General features: G+C 42.4%; 1 protein-coding gene across 1 annotated transcript in view; it reads left to right on the forward strand.

Annotated features, from left to right (window-relative positions):
• The window catches only part of EXT1 (exostosin glycosyltransferase 1), a 177,408-nt gene extending 154,500 nt beyond the window's left edge, over positions 1-22,908 (forward strand). Inside the window, exons 4-11 of the mRNA XM_068182506.1 lie at positions 2,462-2,581; positions 8,033-8,165; positions 9,511-9,629; positions 10,351-10,446; positions 13,439-13,528; positions 17,325-17,485; positions 18,481-18,652; positions 21,242-22,908. Of these exons, the coding sequence (XP_068038607.1) occupies positions 2,462-2,581; positions 8,033-8,165; positions 9,511-9,629; positions 10,351-10,446; positions 13,439-13,528; positions 17,325-17,485; positions 18,481-18,652; positions 21,242-21,427 (1,077 nt within the window). The 3' untranslated portion in view covers positions 21,428-22,908. The remainder of the gene's footprint in view (positions 1-2,461; positions 2,582-8,032; positions 8,166-9,510; positions 9,630-10,350; positions 10,447-13,438; positions 13,529-17,324; positions 17,486-18,480; positions 18,653-21,241) is intronic.
• The last annotated feature ends 3,265 nt before the right edge of the window (positions 22,909-26,173 follow it).

Below are 26,173 nucleotides of genomic sequence, written 5' to 3' on the forward strand. Positions count from 1 at the left end.
GTTTTCCGGTAACGTGCCATTCGTTCACTTCACACAGCTGCTTCCATATTGAGCAGCTACTGCACTGTTATTAACAGTGTTTTTAAAGAGCTGGCAGAGGGCCTGAATGTCTGCTCTGGGAAATGTTTTTATGTTACAGTTTTTCATTTCCTGTTTGAGAGCAACTTGGATGTTTTTATTTGCATATTCTCCTCATCATAGTGCTGGAAGCTTTTCTGCATTTATTTGTGCAGGGTGGTTTTTCCCTCCCCCCTACTCGTTGCTGAAATGACCTTTTATTAAAGTTCTAATAATTCCAATGTAATCATGCCGGATTAGTATTAATACATCATTTTCCCCACCTGTCTTTCTGGACAAGTAGATTAATAGGCAAATGCATTTAAAATGGGAGCTCTGATTTTTCTTTCCAGCTGTTGTAAAAAAGCCCCCATCAAGGCTCTTTTTAACCTTGACACTGTGTGCTGGCACCCAGGAGCATGGTACGGTGTGTAAAATCATAACTTTGTATAGTAACCTTCATAGTCGAAGCAGCATTCCCTTTCAAAAGGTGTAGTGGGAACTGAGTATTGATTTTATGGGTGGATTACACATGTATGCACACACACTACACAAGGTTGCACATATTGCAATTAAATGTTTATTGAGGACATGCTGTATTGCCATTAAGAAGTGACTTAAGTCTTGTCTTTGCTACTAATAATGGTTCTGGGTGTGATTAATACAAATCTGTGCAGCCAGCACAGGTAATGTTTATTATCCTTCTATCTCTTAGACATGTGCAAATACATATTTTCAGGTTCTGTCTTTCATACTGCTTTTGCAGGGAGTGTTTTACCTAAAGACCTATGTTTTACTTAAAGGGCCTATAGGGGAGGGAAATGAAATAGCATCTTGGACTATCTGCCCATTTTCTTCTGCTCCACCTTACTGCAGTGCTAACTCTCATAAGCCCAAAGTCTGTATTATATTAGCGGTGTCTCTAAGATGATGGTCTAAGAGTTGAAGGGCTAAGAGAGCAATTATTGGCCCATCTGACACTGCAATCAGTGGAGCCATGGACAAAGTGTCCAGACCTGGTTGCAAACTCTGCAAGTAAAGAATTTGCTGGTTCTTGTGAAAATCTTTTACATGTAAATTTTTGAAGTTGCAAATTTTTTCCAGGAAAGAGGTTTGAAATAATTTGATTTGGGAACACGTGAAAGCAAATAATGATCACCGCCTCTTCTCAGAATATTTTAGGAATAAGCAGCGTGTGTTGGTCAGGAAATGGTTGAGTGTGGTAGGATGCAGGCAAACTTCAGAATAACCTGGAATGCACAAGGACCAAATACATAGCTCAGGCATTTAATTTTAAAACTAATGACTGAGGTAAAAGATCTGTGAGAAACCAGTGTCTGAGAACAAGTTGCTGTAATTTAGTGGTTGGACATGATGAGCTTAGAGATCTTTTCCAACTTAAAAAATTCTGTGATTCCAGTTAGAAATCACAAAAGTGTAGGTGAAAAAACACAACTGTTCATTTCAAGAAAAAGATGAGCACAAAGCAGCAACATATTCTAAGTGCCTTTCTAGTGCTGTGACTAGCCCTCATCACTGAAGCAAGTTTCAGTTCAATCCCATTGATAGTGTCGCTTTGCATTGTCCAAGTTGTACTGGAGGCCTTGGTCAGTGTCCTAAGTTAAAGAATCTCAAAACACCTTAGTTTGGAGAAGGACATGGGAATGGTGAAAGATGTAGACATGAAGCCCTTCCCTTCTGATCTAGTGAGCAGTTGCATTTTTTAATAGAAAAGTGCTGCAGCAGGACAATTTAGGGTTTATTTGTAAGGCAACTTATACAACAATTAATGTGTAGATTATGGAAAGAGGGCAAAAATAAGCACTGTTTTCCCTTGTGAACAACAGATGTTGTGGAAGATGTTATTCTTTCCACCTAAGGTAATTATTAAAGTGCAATTTGATCCACGGGCTCCCAGAAAGTGGAGTCTTACTTAAGGTGTTGCTATGTTTTCCTTAGGACACTTAGTGTTGCCATGCTGTGGTCCATGAAATTCCAGACCCCATTAATATACTTGGAATGTGGGGATTATTGTTGAACTCTCAACCCCTGCAGGTACTAGGTTGTTAAAATACTTGTCCATGAAGAGTTTTGTGGGATGAAAAGCATGAGGGCTGCATGGAGGAGCTCCTTACTATGCCACACCACTCATTACTGTAAAACAATCAAAAACTAAAAGAAAGCAGATTTAAAAAAATTAATATATTCAGCATCAGAGGTTATAAAGGGTTGTGTCTCATTTGTTTTACATCAAGGCTTTAACTGTTGACACACATATCCATTGGACTGGAGTGCTGAAGCTGTACAACCTGCTAATGGAGGAAAGGGCTTGTCAGCAGCATATTAATTTGATGAGATTGTGTTGCTTCTAAAGCTTCTGACTGTATTACATCTTGTATTACAGATTCCTTCTACAATCAGGTCTATCCATCAGGATAAAATCCTAGCACTTAGACAGCAGACACAGTTCTTGTGGGAGGCTTATTTTTCTTCAGTTGAGAAGATTGTATTGACTACACTAGAGGTGAGTAAAAATTGTCTGGGACCTTGCCAAGCAGCGAGATTTCCATACCTGTCCACCTGCTCCTGTCCTCAGCTGGCTTCAGACCTTGGTTTTCATGACATGCAATTGGTCACTGAGAAAAAAGCTCAGCATCTTGATGAGTTTTCTCCCCTAAGGAAATACTTGCTTCATTATCGGAATCCACATTAGAAAACTGACACGGTGAAAAATGGGAGCTACCCAACACATGGAAAAGTTGTCATGTGTGATCTTGACTTTGCAAGGCTTTATGGCTTATGAATCACTGTCCTTGTCATTGGTAGTAAATGTATTTCTTAAGAAACCTTTCTGGAATTCTTTTTGGAAATAATGCTACTGTAGAGCTCCTCCTTGACCATTCCTTAACATTTTCATGCCATGTGATGGGGGTATTGATCTGGCTCAAGAAAAGGGGTTGGGGGGGGTTGTAACTGTTATGTCTTATCTTCACACACAGGAGAAGGGAAAGGCCTGATCATTCTTATAAATTATTAATATATAATCATAATTAGACTGCTGTTAAAAGGGGAGACAGATGATCTCAAATGTGGAGAGAATCCTTTCTGAATTCAGAGACAGAGGAAAGATGAAAAGCTCTTCAGAAGTAGGGCTCAGGCTGCAATTTCAAAAGCAGGTTTCTTTTCTAACTGTTTTGCAATTTTTCACACAAATTTTTGACACATTTGTACCACTGAAAGGGGCTCACTTTGTAGGTGCAAATGCATTCGTCTTATGCTAATGCTTCTGCAAATGCACCTGTCTTTGTGCACAGTTGTAATGCACAGTTAAGGCTCCACATTTCCTGCTGTACCTGCTTCCCCCTGAAAACTGCAAATGAGTGCCCATGGCTGATCAACCCCCAGCTGCTGCAAGGCAGTCCCTTAGGTCTTTCCATGCCAGTGAAGAAAACCAGCCAGGGAATATTTGCAGAGCCCCTGGCATAGCGATCCTCACAATGCTCCCATTGCCCTCAGAAGAGCATGTCTTCATCTGTGCTGCCTGTTAGGAACTGCTCTTCATCCTCAAACTCCTCATAAGCATTGATGAGGTAGTGATAATTACCACAGCCCACACCAGGATCAGACTCACAAATGTGGAAGACCATGTGCCATTGCTCACAGTTTAATTAACCTTACAGAAGTGCTCCTAGGGTCCATCAGGTGCCTTTCCCTGCATGTGCCCTGTTACTGTTAGGGCTTGCTAAAAGGACAGGGGCACACGGCTCTCCCCACTGCCCCTCTCCTGCCTGTGCTGGCTCTGGACTCCGGGGCACATAACCTGCAGATCTCACAGCCTTGGTGTCCATCACATCAAGTTCCAGTGTTCACACATGTGTCTTTAGTGCTGCTTTGGGTTTCAGGAGCCCAAGGAACAGCAAAACTGCTAAAGCTGAAGCAGATGGGTAACCAGCAAGCTGGAGTTTCTGCTCAGAGCAGAAAAAGCAAAGTAAAGACAAAAGTCTTCCCAGAAGATTTAGTTTAATGAAACCAATTAATGTATGCCTGGTGTTGATGTTCTGGATTTTTTCATCTGTCTGGGAGACTGATTTTCGTTTGAGATTTTTTTTTGTTGCTGTTTTTTTTTAATTCAGTACTTTCAATCTTTTGAGACAGCTAAGAGGGATTATTTTCTTTTCACTCATTTCACATTTCAACTGAATAAAGTCCCAAGTTAACTTTTCTCAGGAAAGGATTAATACAGTTGAGAGTGACTTTTGTTGCCTGAAACCTGCAAGCAGTATATCCTCTTCTTAAAATATATTGCCTGGAAGTAAATTCCTAGCAGGATTTTTTTTTTTTGGTGGATGTGATCCATCTTCTGTTGTAATACTGTTGTGTCAGAGTGCTCTGATGATTCTATATATAATCAGAATAATCACTTGCCCACTAACTTCAGTGGCAGTGTATGTTCCTGTCTGAGGATATCAGCCCAGAAAAAGTCTTCACCAAATCAGATGCCTACAAGGACATCACAGTCCTTTATTCTGCACACCTCTGGAAACCTTAAATCACATTTTAAGTTCCTTGATCATCTCACAGCATTTGGTGGCTGTTGCGGTTTAACCCCAGCCAGAAGCCAAGCCCCAGGAAACTGCTCATTCACTCTCCCACCAGTGGAGTCAGGCAGGGAACTGGAAGGGTAAAAGCCAGAAAACTCATGTGTTGAGATAAATGCAATTTTATAGGGAAAGCAAAAGCTACATAAAAAATGAAGCAAAACAAGGAATTAAGTCACTGCTTCCCACTGGCAGGCAGGTGTTCAGCCATCTCCAGGAGAGCAGGGCCCCATCACATGTAGTGGTGACTTGAGAAAACAAACAGCATCACTCCAAATGTCTTCCTCTTCCTCCTTCTTCCCCTGCTTTATATCCTGAGCATGATGTCATATGGTCTGGAATTTCCCTTAGGCCAGTTTGGGTCACCTGTGCTGGCCGTGTCTCCTCCCAACTTCCCAGGCACCCCCAATTTCCTCGCCACCAAGGCCGCATGAAAAGCAGAAAAGGCCTTGGCTCTGCCCTGCTCAGGAAGAACAAAAACATCTCTAGAGTGTCAACACTGTGTTTAGCACAAACCCAAGCCACAGCCCCATAGCAGCCACTGTGAAGAAAATGAACTCTACCCCAGCACAGTGGCCTAAGCCAAGCAGCTGATAGCCCAGAATAAGATGTTTGAATCATTTGGCCAGCAAGACCCTGTGGCAGGCGCAGAGGAGCTGCCCAGTATCTTGGCCAAGGTGTGGGTTAGGCAGTGATGCTCACAAATGTCTGCTGCAGGCTGGTGAGTGGGAGCTCTGGCAGTGCAGCAGCGGGCTGCTGCCCACCATCAGATGCATGTTCCAGCGTATCTGCACTTCTTCAGCTTCATCTTCTCTTGAAGCAAACCCAAAACATCCCTGCACAGCATGCCCAGTCCTCCACTCAGGAAGAGGAGGGGAGAGGGACAGCACAAAGTACAGAAAAGAAATGCTGGATGTTTGGCTAGGGCCTGTTGAAAAGCAGCAATGATTAGGACAATATGTGAACTTTTTGAAGTGTGAGGATGAGTGAGACAAATATGTTGGACTATTAATGCATTCCAAAAAGAAAAAGGAGATCTTGCCAGAGATCCTAACCCCTTCTTCTCTTATTAAACTTCCTGTCATGTCTCATCATTGGAGAAACCAGGTAGATGCTGTCTCTGCAATATGTGCAACACTGTACGCTGTACTTTTTAATTCCTTGACGTCCTCCATGTTATTTTTTTTTTTACACTTTTTAGTTCTCTTTCTGCCAGGTTTTCCCTCTCTGTCCTGACAGACAGCTGGGTTTCGTATGTAGGCCCAGGAGAGTGATGAATTAGTGATCCATGTTGTTACTGTGGTGAAGCACCTCCCCAGCTCCCCAGGAGGACGCAGGAGCGCGCTGGTGAGGTTTGTGGGCTCAGGGGCTCCCAAGGCAGCCGGTGCTGCAGTGGCACCGGGGCCCTGCCGCGCTGGGGCTGCGCTGGCTCCGGGCACGCTGAGGTGTTCAGCACGAGCCACGTGTTTGCCCTGCAGCCTTTTTGGCTACCAGTGCCCAGGAAAACTCCACTGCCTGTGTAAATCTCCTGGCCAAGCAAATTTACAGACTTCTACTTGTCCAATTCTGCCCCAGTTCTGAGACAGCAAGACGGAGGAGCTGTAGTATTTATGCTTTGTGGTAAACACTCAAAAATAAATATTTTCCAGGTTCTGTCTTGTTTAGTGGCATAACTTGCAGTTGGGTAAACTGCAGTCATTGTGTTTTCTTCTGTCCCCACTGCCATGTGGAAGATCTGACAACTCTTACACCTAACTTCTCAACTAGAAATATTCAAATATATTCTTGTCAGTGATGGCATTACAGTCCTAAGACTGTTATTCCAAAACAAAAAGTTAACTTACTCATCTGAGTGAATTACTGCATATTAGCTATGGTAATTGGCTGTAGGCAAAATTCAGAAAAGCATGCATTTAACATCTGCCCCAGTTTAGCAGTACATGTATTGCCACCAGCAGTGGATTGTCTAACACAATGTAGCTGGTGTTTTAATCTTTTCTTGTCATGGCAATCAAAAATTCCAGGAAAACCTCTGCTTGTGGCAATACTTATTCCTGTATTGACCAAATGTCCCTGAACTTAGCAGCTTACAGAGATTTTAGCTTGTTTAGACTGCAGCAGCTGCTTTTGTTCTTCTTGTGGTGGTTTTTTTTACTTTTTTTTTGGTTTTCCTACACTTCAGTCCAGCTTCAGAGACATGAAGTTTCACTCAGATATATCTGTGTTAAGGCCAGAGACATTGGGTTAGAACAAGCAACATGTTCTTGCCACTCAAGCCCTGTGCACTGCATAAACTACCAGTTACATGAAAACCTCCTCGGAAGATAACAAAAGATGAGCTGCAGAAGAAGGCAAGGCATTCCTGCTTAGCCGTCTTGGGGGAAAATTCATCCTTCACCAGTCACTGGCCCTTTGCAGCATTCCATCTCCAGACACGCTAACTTCTAATGCTGCAAGGGAAGGCAAATTTGTAAGAATATGTGGCTCAAGAGTGTATTGCACCTTCTTTGGAGGCTGAATTTGTCCTATTAGAGATTCCCACCACTGAATCTTGTTAGGCCTTTGCAGGAAGTTTAACGAATTTCCCATAAGTGTAAGAACCACTCTCGTTCCTGCAATCAGGCATCAAATGTGCAGCAACTGTAATTTCATAAATACACACTAATTGTACAGCCTGGTATCTTTTTTCTTTTTTTGCTTGTGGTATTCTAGGTGATAAAGTAGATGACCTAGCAATCTGTTCTGACCTTAAAAAATCTAGGAATCTCTGGTTTTGGCCCCCTATAGAGTCAGACAGTAGTTGCGAAAAGATCGTCTGTTTCATCCAACAAGGAACTGTTACAGAACTGAGACATGGAATCAGTGATGTATCTGAATGCTAATATCCCTTTATAATTAAGAAAAAATTAACAATTAGTGCAGCCTGATTTGCTGGAAGTCTTTTTGGTTTTGAATATTCTCCTTATCTCCTAATATTACCTAGCTTTTTAATGTTATCTTCAAATAATTATCTTCTGTGAGTTCTGGATAGTAAAGCTGACAATGAACTAATCAGGCTTACAACCGGTAAGATACTCAAATAGACAAAATATTTGACTTGAAATATAAAATGCAATAAATTGTATGGTCCCCATGTCCAGAGAGACTAATCAGGTGCTCTAAAACCTATGACACAAAGCCTGAGCTGCTGAAGTGGTGTCAGAGTGTGCAGGTTCTGAGTCCTTTTAAGGGAGATCAAGGAGGAGTGTCTAGTAATTTGTGTGCCTCAGCTTTTTGCAGAATGGGTGATGATTCCAGTCAGCTGGAGTCCCTGAATGAAGCTTCTACCAGTGACTATGATAGCCTATTTAAAAATCATTACTTCTCTTGTTTTCCAGATTATTCAGGACAGAATATTTAAGCACATATCACGTAACAGCTTAATATGGAACAAACATCCTGGAGGGTTATTTGTACTGCCACAATATTCCTCATATCTGGGAGATTTTCCTTACTACTATGCTAATCTTGGTGAGTGAATCCTTGCTATAATGTAGTAGCATCTGGAATTTCTTGTGGAATTTTGAAGTTTTGTCTTTGAGTAGCATGTGCCAAGTGACTTACCATTCATTTCTAGTTAATGATACCTTTCATTTATCCTGTCTCAATCTTCATTGCCCTCTGTAGACTATAACATCTCTGACTCATCAACATGCATCATGTGCCTCTTGCTTCCAGAGGTGGTTTTTAAAAAACCATATGTTCCTTCATACTTTTCAGTTACTGGTAATTAATGCCTGAGTTGCTGACCCATTCATGGCCTGAGGGGACATAAGAGGAATAGCTTTTTCCTATTTTTTTTTATTTGTGCTTGGAAAATTGGCCAAGTGGTAATTTACCCATGACACTTTTTATTGGAGTGCACACTTGATATGGATTTACTCGGCATACTATGTGTCTTCATATGAATCTCACTAGAAGGAATGAATAGGGCTTAGGTTCATGGCTTTTTTCTGAAGCAGAGCTTGAACAATGAGTTCTGCAGGCGAATGTGCCTCCAGGCTGAAGGGATCCTGCTTACCAGACTGTTGCTACTTTTGGCTCAGCCTGTGCCATCCCACTTGTGTGGATCTGTACTGCTCACCTGCTAAAATTGACAGTTACTGTGTTAAAAAAGGGAGAAGAAGGTTTCTGTGCTAATTCTGATGAAAAATGACTATGACCCCCCACACTGATGAATTTAGATGAGGTTGAGAGCAGTAATGAAGGGTAGGCACCAGTAGGATGTGTTATTCCAGGCAAAAAAGGAAATCATAGCAAGATAAAAATTTAAAAATGGAAGGCAAGGATGCAAGCAGAATTATCAGCTCAGAATGTAATTGAAGTTGCATGTGGATAGGAATCAACCCAGAAAGAGCAAAAATCTGACAGAGGCTGTAATGGAACTGAGGAAAATGAATAAGCTTCTGGAATTTGTGGAGATAATCTGTAAAAAACATCAAGCATCCAGAGCCAGGCAGCAAAACAGAGCCTGTGTCGAGAAAGACATTTGGCTGAACAAACTAGATGTCAATATTGTGGGACAAACTGGATGAACAAAAGATAACAGAACATCTGTGGAAACAGTGAATAAGAAAAGGAAATAATTGTTTTGGAGTCCGGTATCTCAGAGTGGAAGTTAAAGGCGCAGAGTGGGAGTTAAAGGGAAGTGTGATCTCCTCTGAAGCATCTGGTATCTAAGAGGAAGGGAGATGACCTAAAAAAACCTGGCAAGGTTTGCATTAAGTGCAGATTGTTTTTTCCATCCCCGAAGTCCTTTAATCTGTAATAACTGGGGCAATTTTGTCTTTACTGAACACGTCTCTCTTCACTTCAGGTCTGAAGCCTCTTTCCACATTCACTGCCGTTATCCACGCAGTAACTCCCTTGGTTTCCCAGTCTCAGCCTGTGCTGAAACTCCTGGTTGCTGTAGCCAAGTCCCAGTACTGTGCACAGGTAAGCAGCACTGTTTGCCTGTCAGTCACAGCAGAGACAAACCACTCTGCCAGGAATGTGGAGCCGAGTGACTCAGCCCTGTTTCAACCCCCTGTTTCAATTCTGATGTTTCTTTCCTCTGAGATTTCTACTGCCTGTGACCTACATGCATGGGAAATAAAAATTCTGAGTATAATGGGAGTGGAATAGAGATAGTAATTAAACCCATTGTTACATGAGACAGGTAAAATAATGAGTGCACTTTAAAGACCAGCATTGTGTATGCTGCAAACTGCACAAGGATGGCTATGCCTCTAGAGCCATTACATGATATTCCTTCCTTCCGCTGTGACTTTTAATCTCATCAGTGCCAGGATCTTGGCTTCTCTAAATAAAACTCTGGGGAGTTCACTAGGAGCACCCTCTTTCAGTGGAGTGTCACAAGCGGTTTTGCCTTTAATGAGAGCCACAGTAAATCTGTCACATCTGTATCACGTGGTTGAGATAGAGACTTCCCAAGTTCCTGTCCAGCCTATATTTGCCTGAGAGGATATATATTGAAAGTAGTCAACTTGGGTAAAATCAATGTAGGAAGTGTTATTTTTATGCAGATTTGTTTCATTGCTTTTGATTTTGAAATTTCTAACTTGAATTTAACATGTCTGTATGGAAATCTGAGACCTTAGAATATGGGCCACATTGCCACAAATGTCTTTGATCCTGGTCCAATAATGTCTTTCAGATTATTGTTTTATGGAATTGTGATAAACCCCTCCCAGCCAAACACCGCTGGCCTGCCACTTCTGTGCCTGTCATAGTCATTGAAGGAGAAAGCAAGGTAGGTGGAGAGGAGCATGGTAAAAGGTTGCCTGCATTCTCTGATGGGATGGGAATTTATTTTTCCAGCAGCTTTGGTGAAAGCTTTGTAGTTCTCAACAAAATGACAGCTCCCTTGTATTCCTTGGCCTTTTGTACCAGTTTAGTTGCAGATTCGTGTTTCATGCATGGGCCCTGTGCACTCAGAAATCATCAGCATGACAATTAATGCCTTGACTCTGAGATTCACAGGTGGGACCCAGTTTTGAAATGCAACCCCACCAGCAGATAGTGCTGACCCCATCGTTGGAGATTCCGTCTCTCTGCAGGTGCATAAAGCAGTGATGCAGCTGCACTCATTGAGTCTGAGAAGTCACATGCAAGACTTTGGGGTCAGCTGTGGACTCAAAAGCAGAGTTAAAAATGAGAATTTGCCTTTGAAAAGTATCTTCTTTTATGGCCTTGAGAAGTACTGCTGCCATCAAATAAAAAAAGGGAAGGGACATGGAACACTTGTGTGGGAGCAAAATCACGATGTCATCTCTTGCTGTGCAACACATATGTCTCGTTTGTACTTTCACAAAGTGAAAATAGATGCCATCAGATGAGAAAAGAGGTTTTTTTAATTCTCACTTAAGTGGATGAATCCTTTCCAAATGCAGGCCTAAGAGAAGCAAGACTTCTTGCTTCTAGAATCTGAAACAGATTTGAGCTGGACCTCTCTGCAGTCTCTGTCAGCTGGCTCCAGAGCTCTGCATTGGCAGAGGGAAATTTTAGTTGCTTTGCCTGTACAGTCCTATTTTGAATTTGTAATCTTGTCTTTGGTCTTGTCTCCTTGTCACCTTAACAAGAGACAGAGAGCCCTGCAATGTTGGCAGGTAAATGCTCTGGCCTTAGCTAGCCACGTAAACAGTATCAGGAGAATTGCTGCAGGGCCAAGAAAGGTTGTAGAGATTTCTGAGCTTTTTGAATATTCTGGGTGCAGAATTTCTTTTTGTAAAATTAGCAGAGGTGAGATAGAGGAGAAATTTCTGACCAGTTCTATAATGTTTGTAGAAATTGGCCCCAGGCACTGTTTAGATTACAAATGAGTCTCCTGAGTACACAAAGGTGTGTTTATAGTGGACAGTCTCTTCCCTCTACTATCCCAGTGTATGCCAAATGGCTTCTTATGTGCAAAGCTGTGGTTTTGGACCAAGCTTGCAGAGCCAGAGCAACACAGTTCAAAGGTTGCACAAAGGAACTGCTTTTCATCTCCAAACTTGGCCAAGGCCTGCTGGCAGGCACCAGTACTCCATGCAGCTGATCATGGTGGTTTGCCTTTACCAAACCTTCACTCTTCCCTTGAAATCAAATATTATAACACCCATTTTACAAAATGGTACGTTAGCTATAAAACAAAATACATGGCAAGTCCTGACTGTTGTACTATTAAAAAATTTTGCACAGTCTGTAAAAGATTAGGGATGAGAACATGGGTCTTCTGCTGGCTGCTTGCTCTGCTTCGTCTTAGTGTAAGCAAAGCAAAACCCTCAGTGCCAGCCAGATCACCTCTTCATCAGAGCCCTGCCTCCCTGGACCAAGGCCATCATAGTGATGAAGGGATGCTCTCCAGGCAGACATTGTGAACATCTTGATAAGTGAGATAGATCTTTCTCTGAATCAAGGCATAGATTCCAAAGACTTGTTCCCAAACAGGTTGCAGGGGATGTAGAATTGACCATGTCAATTAGGAGGGTTGTGTAAAACTTCTCCGTGTCCCTGTTTCCATACAGAGGATTCCTCTTACTGGGCTTGACCTTTGAAGTGTTTTCTTGGCATAGTAAATTGGTAAAGAAGTCTAGTAACTAACCAGGCTATTTTTCCTAGCAAATGAGGGAAAAAAACTGTGTTGTGTCCTTGTTATTCTTCATCAGTTCTCAAAAGGTGCTATTTAGTCTGATAAAGAAACCATATGGATTTTCATTTCTTGCTGTTATCTTTTTGATCCAGCTTTCCCATCTATTTCCTGCTACTTTGAGGACTGCCCTGCTGTATCTTTAAAAAGCTTATTCTGTATACAGGTTTTTTATATATAGAATGGTTTGAGTTGGAAGGGACTTAAAGACTATCTAGTGCTGACCCCCCTGCTATGGACCAAGAAACCTCACACTAGACCAGGCTGCTCAGAGCCTTGTGCAGCCTGGCCTTGAACACTCCCAGGGATGGGGCATCCACAGTTTCTGTGGGCAACCTGTTACAGTGCCTCACCACTCTCACAGTAAAGAATATTTTCCTAATTCCTTATCTAAACCTACTCTCTGCCAGTTTGAATCCATTCCCCCTTGTGCTGTCACTACATGCTCTTATAAAACATCCCTCTCCATCTTTCTTTCAGGCTCCCTTCAGGTATTAGAAGGCTATTTAAGAATGTTACTTCTTAAAATGCTACAATACCTATATAATTCTTCATGCAGATAAAGCTCGATTTGAGCTTTAAAAGCTCAAGTTCTTTAGCATATTCTCCTTTTCTGATGTAGAATTTTGCACCATCCTGGTAGTATTACATCCTTCACACACAGCCTGGGCCATTTGGTTTCTCAGCTGTGTAAGCTTATGAAGGCTGCAAAGTCCTTCTCAGCGTTCATTACTTTTGATCCTCACACCCTGTGGGAGAGCAGAGGGACAGTCCTAACCACCAGGGAAAATACCCTCCACAAAGAAGCTGTAGGTACATCTAATTATCAGTACAGACCAATGCAGTTTGTCACTAAAGGAAAACAGCCTGCTGCAAAGAGGGAGGCCTATTCAGAAATTACTCCTCAGACAGAAGGTATAGGCTGACTGCAGGGCTGACAAAAATGACACCCCTTCACACACTTTTGAGCTGAAGGGTCCTTTCCATCAGACAGAAATATGCCACATATCTCAGACAAGAGGAAATAAGAGTGAAGAATAAAATTAAGTATTTGTCTTGGAAACGAGTCCTTCAAGTGATTTTTATTTCCTCCCCTTCCTGCCTTGAATACCCACAGGTTATGAGCAGTCGCTTCCTACCCTACGACAACATAGTGACAGACGCAGTGCTAAGCCTGGATGAGGACACCGTGCTTTCAACCACCGAGGTAAGGGTCTCCGTCGTCTTGAGTCTGCTTGGCTCCTGGGCTCAGCCTGAGCACAGCAGATATGCTCTTCTCTTGGCTTTGCCAGTGAGCAACTGTTACAAGATTTCCTGCTGCACTCCTCAGATTTAACGTGTTGCACTTGTTTCAGCAGCCCTGCCACTGCCTGCCATCAGAGGAGCTTTTTGCCCTGGTTAATTGGCTCATCATTAGCATGTGGTTCTTCCGTTCTTTATTATTTTAGTAACACAGCTGTAGGCGGGTGTAGGCAGCCAAGCGCAGTCAGCTTTAATATTCTGCTCTCACTTTTCTGACTGGGGTACCTTCTCCCACCATGTTATCAGTAGGTAGAGGGGGAAGGCTTGTTAGCAGAGGGGAACTGCTATCACTCCAAAAGACAGCATAGCCAGCCTAGTGCAGATTTCACTGAGGAATGCTCTTTCCCCATTGTGTCAGCCTATAAAATTGGAGATCTTTGCTAGTTTAGGTGCTCGAGTGTCTGTGCCAAGAGCAAGATAGCACTAAGAAAAGAAAAATACTGTAGAAAACCAATTTTTACAACTGGGATGAGTATTGATTTCTAAAACCTCTTCCTGAGAACCACAAGGGAAACCAATGACAGTTTATATAGAGTGCAATATTTGGGAAATACATTATTAATGATGGCCAGGGAATAGCTTGAAAAACTCAATTTTCTTTTGTTTTCCCTTTTTTCCTCCATGTCCATGGTCATTCTGCTCTCCCCACTTCACCTACATAAAAATGCATTTCTGTCAGCGATGGGGATCTTTCACTGATGCTGCCAGTACTTATATATCGGTGAAGAAGTGCGTGACATTAGTCTTCAGTCACTGCTATATACCCTAAGATGTCACTGAATTTGTTCTAAATGGATGAGATCGCAAGTGCTCTTCTCCCCTGTACACGTTGTGCTGTGGTTACACTGCTCAAGAAACAGCCTTGGTAGCCCTCTTTTGCTTCAGAAAGGAAAGAAATAGTTGACATTGAACCTGTTTGATACCAATGTTACACCTTGGTAGTTTCTGCTAGATGAGGAAGAATATGGCTGCTGCCAAAGCACTTGTGTGCAAAGCCCTGTACAGTCCAAAGAAACCCCAAAGCAATAAAAGATATTTCTCCTTGGGCTGGACTTCCTAAGCAGGTTGTTTCTCAGGATGAAGGGTCCCATCTTGGCTGCTCTGGGGATCCTGGTAATACCTCTAAGGGACTTCATAGCACTGACACGTTATTTACAGCAATCCAGCCTGTGGATTCCATGAGGATTTGAGGCTTTGTTGTGTTTTAACTGGTATTTAGTCATTCTACAAACTTCAGAGTCATACAGTCTTCTGGAACACATATGAAATACGAAATAAATAGTGTTTCTCATTCAACTTGGCCATGTTTTACCCTAAATATTTTGAAGACCAAGTACTTGTTGTTGTGTGAGACAACCTACACTTATCTTTGTGGCTTTGTTACTTTGCTTTGTTTTCTTTGTTGCTCTTGTGAGCAACTTGCAGCTGATGCTGTGTGTTTGTGCAGTGGGTATTTGCTCTACGAGTCCCCTGGTCCCTGTGCTGCAGACAGAACCAGCTGGCCAGCTCTTGCTAGACCCCACCTTGCAGCTCCAGCATGTCTCTGCCAGGGTGCCAGCACCAGCAGCTCTGCCTGGTGGCTCTCCATTAAGAGAGAACTCTCTATTGCTTCACTTCCCCCACAGTACAGCTTACACCAATGTGATGTGACATTTCCTTTGAAACTAGCTGCTCATGAAAGGTTGTGGTGGCACAGCTACAAAGGCCCAGAAAAGGCAGTTTAGAAACATGGTCAAAGATAATCACATTCCCTTTGAGAGCAGCGGTCACCAGGCACATCCTCTGTCTGACCCCGGTGCAGTGAAGGTTTTCCATTCTCCATAGAACGGTGTGTAACTGTTCTTGAGAGGAGCTGTTCCACAGGCACAAAGGAGTGTGTGTCACTAGGAATCAGTGTGGGTCACGATCCAGAGGTTTACGAGACTGCCAGCTTGGCTGGGTTTTCCTGGTGATCAGCTGAGAGTGGCAGTGCTGCTGGAAATTACTTAGGATGAGACCTGAGGGGCTTTTTTAATAAAGTGTGTTTTCTCTTAGGGTGGTTGCTTCAGTGCATCTCCCTAGTGCAAGGGCAGATAGTTGAAAGCACAAGAGAGGGCACTGGGTGCACCAATTTTATTATTTATTTAAGTTTGAGATTCTCAGACTTCTCTAAAGAAAACAGATGTCACATTTTATGGGAAAGGCCTGTACAGGGAAAAAAACCCTTCAGTTCTTTCATGTGGTATTGATTTGGATGAGATCAGAACTATCACAACGGTAACTGGTTTGTGCACATTGTCTTTCTGGCTGGCCTCAGATTCCTTGAAACAACTTTAAAGAAAATAACCAGGCCTTAACTTTGTATTTCAGCCCATGTGCAACTCTTCTGTTTCATAAAAACACTGTAAATGTGAAAAGTCTGACAGTAATCAACACAAAATGGGACTGTTCTCAGAGCAGCTATTCTTTATCTAACCTCTACACCCTTAACTTTGACTGCATTCTTGGAAGGATTTTCAAACAATTTTGAGTGAAGTTTTAGGTCCCTCTGGTACTGAGGGGAACCTAATGTGCAGTGCAGAAACAAAGCCCTTTTTTGGGGGGGGTTGACTAGGACAATAAGAATTGTGTATAACTCTTAAAAAATTTCAGTCTAGCTTGAGCTCCAAAGTCTAAGTTGAAGGGGAGAGACTGCCAACCATTGATAAAATCTTTCCATATATATTTTTACCAAACTTTTTTCAAATATTATGCTGACGATCCTTTCACAAACTACCCCGATCATCCCTTTTCTAATATCACTAGATTTTGTTTGGTAGGATCATGGGGTAGCAATGTCCTGTGACTTCTCAATTCTCAGAGCTTTAAGTTATTAAAATAGTTACAGCAAGACAATAAAATTTAAAAATGCCATTGGTAGCATTTGATGTGCTCTTGTGGCTCATACAATATAAAGCATTTTTCGTAAAGCTTAGCTTCCTTATGCTGTTTAACTAAATGGGAATTTTATCTTCCTCTTTATTAAGCTGTATCTTGAGCCTTTTTGGTCATATTGACAGTCTTGAAAGTATGACTGACACGGTCTTCAGAAGACTCAAAGCAGTTGGAAAATATAAAAGAACTCCACACTGACTGTTTTATTCTCACTAAGCCACCTTTACCATTTAAAGTGTTTGACTCCTGATTTTCCAAACTCTGTGTTAACAGTGATAATGGTAGGTTGTGAAAAATTTAAGTTTACCATGAATGGTAATTAATTTAAAATTACCATGAAATTGGTAATTAAAATTACCATTGGTAATTTTTAAAAATTTTTAAAATTACCATGGTAATTTAAAATTACCATGAAAATGGTAGGTGTGCAAAATTTAAGTTTAGTCCATGGCTATTACCCCTTGGTGTTGCATCGAGGTTTAAATACAGGCAGCTACACCCATTCTTTCTGTAACTTGAAAAGGTTTGATATGTAAAGGGCAAACTTGAAAATGTTAATGTAATGCTGTGGTTCTCTAGACTCCCTTTAACAGGAACCATTAAAATGTGCATAATTATAGGGCAAAATGTCAAGCAGTCAGTTTAATTTACTGATGAATACACAGAATTACTGTTTTGCAACAGTTCCAAGATTTTGAACTGCGAATTAATGGCAAGGTAGTATTTTGTTTTGTTGACATTTGTTGAAACCATTTCGGTATTCATTTGGCCTGTACCTTTGTCCACAGGTGGATTTTGCCTTTACAGTTTGGCAGAGCTTTCCAGAGAGAATTGTAGGGTATCCTGCACGCAGTCACTTCTGGGACAACACTAAGGAAAGGTGGGGGTATACCTCCAAATGGACTAATGACTATTCCATGGTATTGACAGGAGCTGCTATTTACCACAAGTAAGAATCCAAAGCATCTGCTATCCTTCTCCAGTATGAAACAAAATAGTAAAGAGGAGGTGGGGGTGGGGTGTGAAGAACGTTCTTCTGGGGAGGGGAAAAAGGGGAAAGATAGTAAGTGGGTCTACTTTTTATGGGGTAATAATTTAAGTTCTTGGTTTAGCTCTGGGGATCTGGTAATCATTACTGCACTTGTTGGGTCTCTTTGAAGTCACTTGTGTTTTGAGGCAGTCGGACTGCTCTTTTTAACATCAGGAATTACATACTTCAAAGAGTTCCCAAATTCATTAAGCTGCTTGGCTGAATGGCCCGTAGCATAGCAGAAAGGAGGTTACTTCCAGACCAGCTCTGGGTATGTGTTGGCTGACAGCTACAGACTGCAAAGTCTTCTGGATACTCTAGAAATATAGTACAACGGGCATGTGACAGTTCAGCATATTGAAGGACGTTGGAGAAAACCTATGTTGTTAGAACTTCAGCAGATCAAAGTCCTCTCTACATTTAAAGAAAAAGAAAATTCTGGAATCTCTAATCCACACCCCTACGAAGGAGAAGACAGGCCACAGGGGATGATATATACCCAAATGAGAATAATTTCAACAATAAGAACAGTAGTAGGGCAGTTTTAATACAAGTTCTTTCCAACTGAACAGTTTGGAAAGAAAATAGGAAGGATGAATACATCAGTGTTGTCTATCACATTGTAGCACAGTGGGGCCCTCCTTCCTCCTTGTTCATTATCTTGATACTTAGGCCTACATTATTTCTTTCAATGTAGTTGCAACAAAGGTATATGTTCTCTTTCTCCTTTAGCACTATTTACTGTCTTGATGAGAAACTGATTTGTTTTCCCTTCTTGTTGGAGGGTGAGATCAAAGAAAGGAAGTGCTATATTGGGAGATGAGTACAAAACTTGGGTCTCAACTGAGATAGAAATGTCCTGGATACCTGAAAGCCCAGTGACATGGATTAATAACACTGCTGTTGGTTTTCAGATATTATCACTACCTGTACACTCATTACCTGCCTGCCAGCCTAAAGAATATGGTGGACCAACTGGCCAATTGTGAGGACATTCTAATGAATTTTTTGGTGTCAGCTGTGACAAAATTGCCTCCAATCAAAGTAACACAGAAAAAACAGTATAAGGAGACCATGATGGGACAGGTATGTAATCACAGCATGTTTTAGCAGTTGAGATACATTGATAATGTAACAGGTTCACTTCTAGGTTAGGCTTACAGAGTGATGCAATTCTTTCAAATATTTTTGCAATTTCTAGTTTAGCAGAACTGTGAATAGACTTTAGATATGCTTATTATAATGAAGAAAAAAGAAAACTAGCAAATGTCTACTGTGAATGCTGCTTCTCTTCATAGTTTTCTGACATGGTGTTATTCATGGTGATCCAAACTCTTGGAACTGATGATTGTGGTGACTGAATTCCAGTTAAACCCTAATTTTCTAATTAAGTATTCCAGATCCAAGACCTAGTCACGGAATGCTAGAAGCATAAGTAAATTCTAGAAATATTTTCTATTTATTATTATTATTAATTAATATAATGTACCAGGCTGTCCCTGCGCTATTTTAAATTACATAGTGTGATTCAAGCACTGGCACTGAACTGTCACAACAGAGATAATTTGTGACATGTAAGTGTTTTTTCCCCACAGGGAACATTTTATCCCACAGTCATGCCATCACTCATTAGCAGCCTCTAAATACTTGTTTTAGGTCCTCTTCCAGTTACTGGATAAGCCTTCTGTCATTGCAGAAGTACCTCTAGAAACAGGGATACATGGTAGTGTGGGGACACTTGTCCTCGTCCCCTGTGTGAGAGAACAATGAGGGGAATAGCAAGTCCTGCAAAACCTGCAAGTCCTGAACAGCCTCCCATCCGTGCTGCCACGGTGTCGGTGATCTCAGTGCAAGCAGTACCATGATTACTAGGGGGCAGGTGAAAGAAGGGCTCTCGATTTTCCCCTCCCGTTTGCTCTCGATTTTCCCCTCCCGTTTTCTCCTGATAGCATTACTCAGATCTTTCACTGGAGAGTTGCCATGCCAGTTTGTAAACTCCATTATCTCTGTGTCACTGTGCTTGCACCTGAGGTATCGGTAGCTTTGGTAGCATTCAGCAATTCTGACTCATCTGGGTGCCCACGAGACCTTCTGTGAACAAGAAGGTGCCATCCTGAAAGTACCTATTGCTTCCAGCTTCAATTTCACCTCTCCACAGGGCTGTGCATTGGCTGTTTGGCAAAGCTTGAGCATTCATTTTTCATCTTACAGCACAGGTGACTCGAGTCATCCATGAACTATAACTCTCTCCTAAAGACAGGTTGTTCCTGCAGCTTTGGGAAATGTAATGGGCCATGTTCATAATTCCTTGAAAGACAAATAAAAAATTAACATAACCTCAGTGTTGTGACAGAGATGAATAGTCATATGGAAATTCAGTGTTAATGGCCAAAATACCTGCTATAATCCTCTAGCAACAAGCTTTTACTTGCTCTTTAGTGGCTCTGTATAATCAGGAGGCTGTAATCAATGCACATTATAACCTACCACTTGAGCTAAACCAGACAGGCCTTGGACCAACATCAAGTCTGGTATCACAGTCATTTGGCAAGTCCCCGACTTTATCTGTTTATTCATGTTTTAATTTACATCCTTTGACTTTATCAATTTATATTTGTTTATAAAGTATAGTGGAAACATAAGTGCTATAGAGAGATGCATGGGAGGTGGCACAAAAACCCCAAGGCTCTCAATATTCCTACTTTATCTTAAATAATGGTTTTATTATGTTTATAAATGTTCTTTAGGTACAAACAAAAAAATAATAGCAGCTTTAAAGCTGCTAGGGCCTTTTTTTTCCAGAGCTGCTGAGTTTCAATGGACATCCACAGGGATTACAGCTGCCCTGAACTTTGGAAAATCATGCCAGAATATTTTGCATGTATGCAGTCAAAGACCATGGTGTTTTCCTTGGGTCAGAGTTTACTATGATGTAGTGTTGGACTCCATTTTTTGAGTCTGTGAGACACTGCTGTCTGATGCACTGGACTTGGCCAGAGGGATTCCTGGAAGCACCTTGCTTTTCATTGCAGGGCACCAACACACATGAGTAATGCCAAGCACATAAGGACATCTACTCAGTTACAAGTTGGTTGAAATTACTTGTGTATAAATTCCTGCAGATCTGAACTGCAAATTTCAGGTTTGACCCTGAATAATTGTTTTCCTCCTATGGCTGAAGACCATGGGCAGCAACTGGCCTGGCCTTGGGTGTGCACCTCTGCTTGAAAGCAATGGCCTTCTGTTTTTTCCTGATGGTTTTTAAGAACTTGTTGTATCTCTGAAATAGCTGGAGGATTTGAAGAAAAGAAGAGTGGGGGATAGGGTGAAATAGAGTGCTGGCAAGATTTGGGAGGGCTGCTTGTGGGTGTTGTGTTCCACAGGCTGGCTTGTGGTTGAACTCATGTTTCCACACTGCCCTGTCCTCTGCTCTCTTTGGGAAGTCAGGGGTATCCATCTCAGCACCACCGGATCTGCTGTGGGCAGGGTGTTCTTCCCCTCTTTGAGCCCCCAAGTAGGTTCCAGCCACCACAGAGCCGTGCATCCCCGAGCCCTGGCGTGGCTGGGCGCCGTGGTGTCTGCCTGGCCCAGCTCGCGCCATTCCCGTCATTCCCGCCATTCCCACCATCCTGTGTGCCAAGGCCGACTCTGATCTCTGCTCTCCTCTCCTCGCAGACGTCCCGGGCCTCACGCTGGGCCGACCCTGACCACTTTGCCCAGCGGCAGAGCTGCATGAACACTTTCGCCAGCTGGTTTGGCTATATGCCGCTGATCCACTCGCAGATGAGGCTCGACCCTGTCCTCTTTAAAGACCAGGTCTCCATCCTGAGGAAGAAGTACCGAGACATTGAACGACTCTGAGGACGCTGCTGAGGGGGCCGAGCCGCCCTCGCCCGTGGGGGAGCCAGACTGTGCCGCCGACAGCGAGCGCCCGACCCCGCCAGCCGCGTCCCGGTGCCGGGGCCCGCTGCTCCGGACTGCGCCCAACCGCCGGCAGGCTGCTGTCGCTGGGACTAGGTCGTGTACAGTTTCATTATGGAACATTAAATAATTATTTTTGAAATGATTGCTATGCAGGTTTAAACTTTTTTAATGATCAAAAAAAAAAAAAAACTATTAAAAACAGAGTTCTTTCTTTAATCAAAATTGTGTTGGTTGTGAATATTTCAGAGCTGCCATTTCTTTCTTTTATGCATTTGATTGTCAATGCAATTTTCATTCCTTTTCCCCTGCACAGTTAAATGCTGGAATCTCATTGGGGGAAAATGCAGCAGGTTCAGAAACAAACTGAGCACAAACAGGACAGAACTGAAGTATTAATATTTCTCATTTACTACCAACTTTTTTTTCCTGTTTTCCCCAAGCCAGTAGCAGCCCCTGTGGCTGAAATCCTTTGGACAGCTGGATAACTGGAGACCTACCAAGGAGCCAAATGAGAGGGTAGATCCTTCTGTTTGGGGACCTTTGTTTTAAAGGCAATCAGCCTTGCCTTGAAGGGAGAGAGGAGCATTATTGTGGAGGAGCATGACATGGAGCACAGTGCCCGTGCACTGCAGGGCCATGTGTTGTGCTCAGAGAGGCACATCCGAGTGTCCCTGCCCATGGATGGCCGAGCACCCCGGGGCAGTTGGCACAGCCAGCTGGTGGTCCTGTGGGACACCCAGAGCCTGTGCAAGTCCCTGCTGCGGGCAGTGGTGCCTCTTGGCAGCTAAACATCCAGAAGTAGCTTTGTTCTGAGGGTAAAAGGAGTGCTGATGGAAAGCAAGAAAGCACGTTGGTGCTTGCAGTGCAGGAATTTGGCTGGTAACTGGCTTATTTGAAATCAAAGCATGGGCTTCTCTTTTTTTTTTTTTTTTTTTTTTTTTTTTTGAAGTGCAGATATATAGAGACATTCCCTCATGGTGGTCAGACACCTGAAGTAAAGCATATGGTCAGACACTGGGTCCTGGCACCAGTGGTGCTCCCAGGCATGCTTGGGGCAGGGTAACTCACACAAAAAACTGCTTCTGAAAGATGAGTGCTGCTCATGCTCCAGAATGGTTTTAGCATTTCAAATATAAGTATTTTTAAATTTAAATATTCCAGTTGTTTATTTTTTTGTAATCCTTTGCTTATATATGTGTTTCTTTACATTGAAGAACGAAAACAGAAACAGTGATTTGGGTCAGGAAGATGCCATTCCAGTTTGCTAAGAAAATAAGCACTTTAAAAATGTTTCAAACCCTCACATTTCAGGGTGCTCTGTAATTATCCCCACCCCAAGAGGAGCTCTGTTAAGTCACAGCAAGAGGGTTTAGTGCCGATGCCCAGAAGACCAGCAAGCCTTTCTATACCTCACTTCTTTGTAAGCAGGCAATCTGGTAGCAAGGATGAAGAGTAGTGACTCTTCAGTCACTACCAGTCCCATCTAGTAGGGATGAAGAGTAATTGGACCAGAACGACCACCTGTTTCATTCAGGCTCAGGCACCAATTTAATATGCAGCTTTAAGCAACTCGCATAACCAGGGCACGCCTCAATTTCCTCTTTGTAAAAGTAATAGTTATTGATTGTAGAGAGAATGCTGTGAAGCTTAAATAATTTCTCTTGCTGGTAAGATCATTATCCCTAAACAGAAAGTTGCTGTCAAAGTGAAAAGTACATGTCACTAAATGTTGAATGCAACCTGACATGTAAAGACTTGCAGAGGATGCTTTGCTTTGAATATGTATTGCAATATTTGAACAGAGCACATCAAGTTAGGACAGGACCATCAGGTTCCTGGCATTTTGTTTTAGAATCATAGAATGGTTTGAGTTGGAAAGGATCTTGAAAATCATCTGACTCCAATCCCCCTTCCACAGGCAGGGACATCTTCCCCAGACCAGGTTGCTCAGAGCCTCATCCAGCCTGGCCTTGGACACCTCCAGTGTGTTCTGGGCAGCACCTCCAGATTGTTCTGGGTGTCCAGTGCCTCACCACCCTCGCAGTAAAGAATTTCTTCCTAATGTCTGATCTAAATCTACCTTCTTTCAGTTTAAAACCATTACTCCTTGTCCTATCACTACATGCCCTTGTAAATCTTTAAAGGAATCTGCCAAAACATGTGAGACGGCAGCTAGTGACTTAAGCTGCTGAAAGGAAGAGGTGCCACTTTCCCCTCAATTTCTGTTGCTCTCCCAGTCCCTGGCCATGCAGTCTCACCTGACACCTCCTGCCATGTGATGGCCACCAGCTGCTTCTGTGAGCCCCTTCAACTCTGTAAACTCATGGAAAACTGTCCAGTGATTTATCAGATTTTTGCAATACCATTGTAGAGAGTTAAATCAGCATGTGGAGAGAAACCTAAAGAGGCGGCAGTAACTTGGCAAGGCCAGAGAGGGAAGGGAAGCAGGATATATTTCATTCTGTGTTCAGGTGAGCTGGTAATTCAGCTGCCCACATCTTGTAAGAATCTGAACCTCACTTCCCTGTGCTCTCAGGTCTGTGATCTGCATGGCAAGGTGAAATCCAGTGATTTTATTTTCCAGAGTAAATGGCTCAGTGGCTCCCATGACTTGGAGATCAGGTAGCTCATTCAAGGACTGTAATAGACTTTCTCCTTAGACTCACTTTCTGGAGAATGTGCCAAACACTGGATGAAGCTTGCAGGGCTCACGTTTGGCTCATGTGCAGGTTTGTGAGCACCCATGTCCACAAGAGCATCTGCACCTCTGGGAAGCAGTCACTGGTTTGTAGTCAACAAGAGGAACCCATATTAAAACAAAATTACAGTTCTGCTTGGGTTTTAGTAAATGCCATTTGGGGGCACGTGGTTTGGAGTTTCAGTTAGAAAGGGAGTAACTAAATATTTTTGGAGTGCAGCAAGTCAGGCCAAGCTTTTAAGCTGTTTGACATTCTGTTACCATCACTTTCTGGGGTGACTGAAAGAGACTGTGCTAAAGCTCACTCTCAGAGTGATTCAAGGCCCCTTGTGTTTACTGATTGCTAATTAAACAAGTAACAATGGAAGGCTTAGCTCCAGAAGGGATGTGGATAGGTAGGAGCGTTTCTCTTTGCCTTGTGTTACCCGGGTGTAGTCGTCTTGCTGGGAAAGAATGTCCCTCTCGGCCAGTCTCGAGAGCGGCCGTCGGTCTCCGTGTCCACAGCCCTGGGACGCAGGGGAAGGGCTGGACACAGACCCAGCTCAGAGACTCTGTGTGTTACACTCACTGTGGCCATCACTGGCCAGTGCTCCCAAGAACAGCAGGCGAAGCCTCCCACGTCTACCTGTGTTGGACAGAGCTGTGTTGTTTCCTTAGTCAATGAAATCACTCTTTTGTCATGTCCTAGGTGCAAGTTAATGGTTCTTTATTCTTTTTTTCTCCTCTCCCAATTCAGATGGTGCTGAAACAAGGTTCATTCCTTGTTGCTCCTTTTGTAGGTTTTTTTTTAATTATTATTTTTCATTAACAGCAGGCTATGTTAGCCTTTACTTTACAGGTACTTGAATGCCTGATGACTTGACTGAGTGTTATGCATGTGGCCTTTTGTAAAGGTTACTGACCTTAATTTAATCAGGGGTGAGATGGATGGATGAATGTGAATAGATCCATGCCATTAAAACAGAATAGAAGTAGGGAGAACTGATGAATTTTTAATTGAATTTATTAAAGGCAAAAAAAAATAAACCCTTCCCAGTTATAATTTGAATGAGATCTATTGCTGGAGGAAGGTTTCATGAGAAAAATGCGACACAAAAATAGGGGCAAACATCCAAGATTGAAAGTGCCTGGCACTCCTTGCAGTCCCTTGGGCCTGCACAAGATTTTATTTGCCCTCTTTCTATTTTGTGAGAATCTCTAATGATTACCATACCTTTTTCTAGATGTGAATGTTTAAGCTTTGTAATAATTTCATAGTGAACACACTGGTGTGCTAATGCATGGCTATTGAGCACTTTGATCTTTTCCATTGGAAAACATCATGGATTTGATCAATTTCAGGTTGCAATTTTTCTTTTAGAGCAAATTTTGGCAAAGAAATTAATCTTTCACCAATGAGCGCCTTTTAAAATAGCTCATTTACCAAAAGATGCCGTTTGGAGAATGGAAGTCATCATTTGAAGCAATGAAAGAAAGAGCTAGATAGATGTAGACTCAGATTTTTCAAAAATCTTTACATGCCGAGTGTAAAATGTTGTGTCCTCCTCTTTTGCACTCCCCTACTGAAACTAAGAGAACAGTCAGTTTTTGCCATAACATCTGTTATTAATTGACAACAATTTGTTAATTCCTCCACTTAAACATCCTCTTACAGCAGAGGGTGGTTTGGTTGTCTGCTTTTTTTTTCCTTTTTTTTGCTATTCCTGGGCGGGCTCTGATGTCTGTTCTGGAAATGTGGCCTTCAAGGGCATCAGCCTGACAGAGCCATTTCCCTGGGCGTTAGTGGGATTTCACAGGATGGACCTGTGGTCTTCCAAGAAGGGACCTGCCCCACGCAGGGTCTTAGCTGGTGTCTGCTGGTAATAAAATTGCATCTTCCAAAATCTTGTACATCTCACCCTTGTTTAAAACTAAGTCAAGCTGGCCTTTATACCACTATTTTAATTGTCTTCACATACATTTTTTGAATTGGAATTAAATTAGAG

The sequence above is a fragment of the Anomalospiza imberbis genome, chromosome 1, assembly GCF_031753505.1.
Source record: "Anomalospiza imberbis isolate Cuckoo-Finch-1a 21T00152 chromosome 1, ASM3175350v1, whole genome shotgun sequence".
Lineage (NCBI taxonomy): Eukaryota > Metazoa > Chordata > Aves > Passeriformes > Viduidae > Anomalospiza > Anomalospiza imberbis.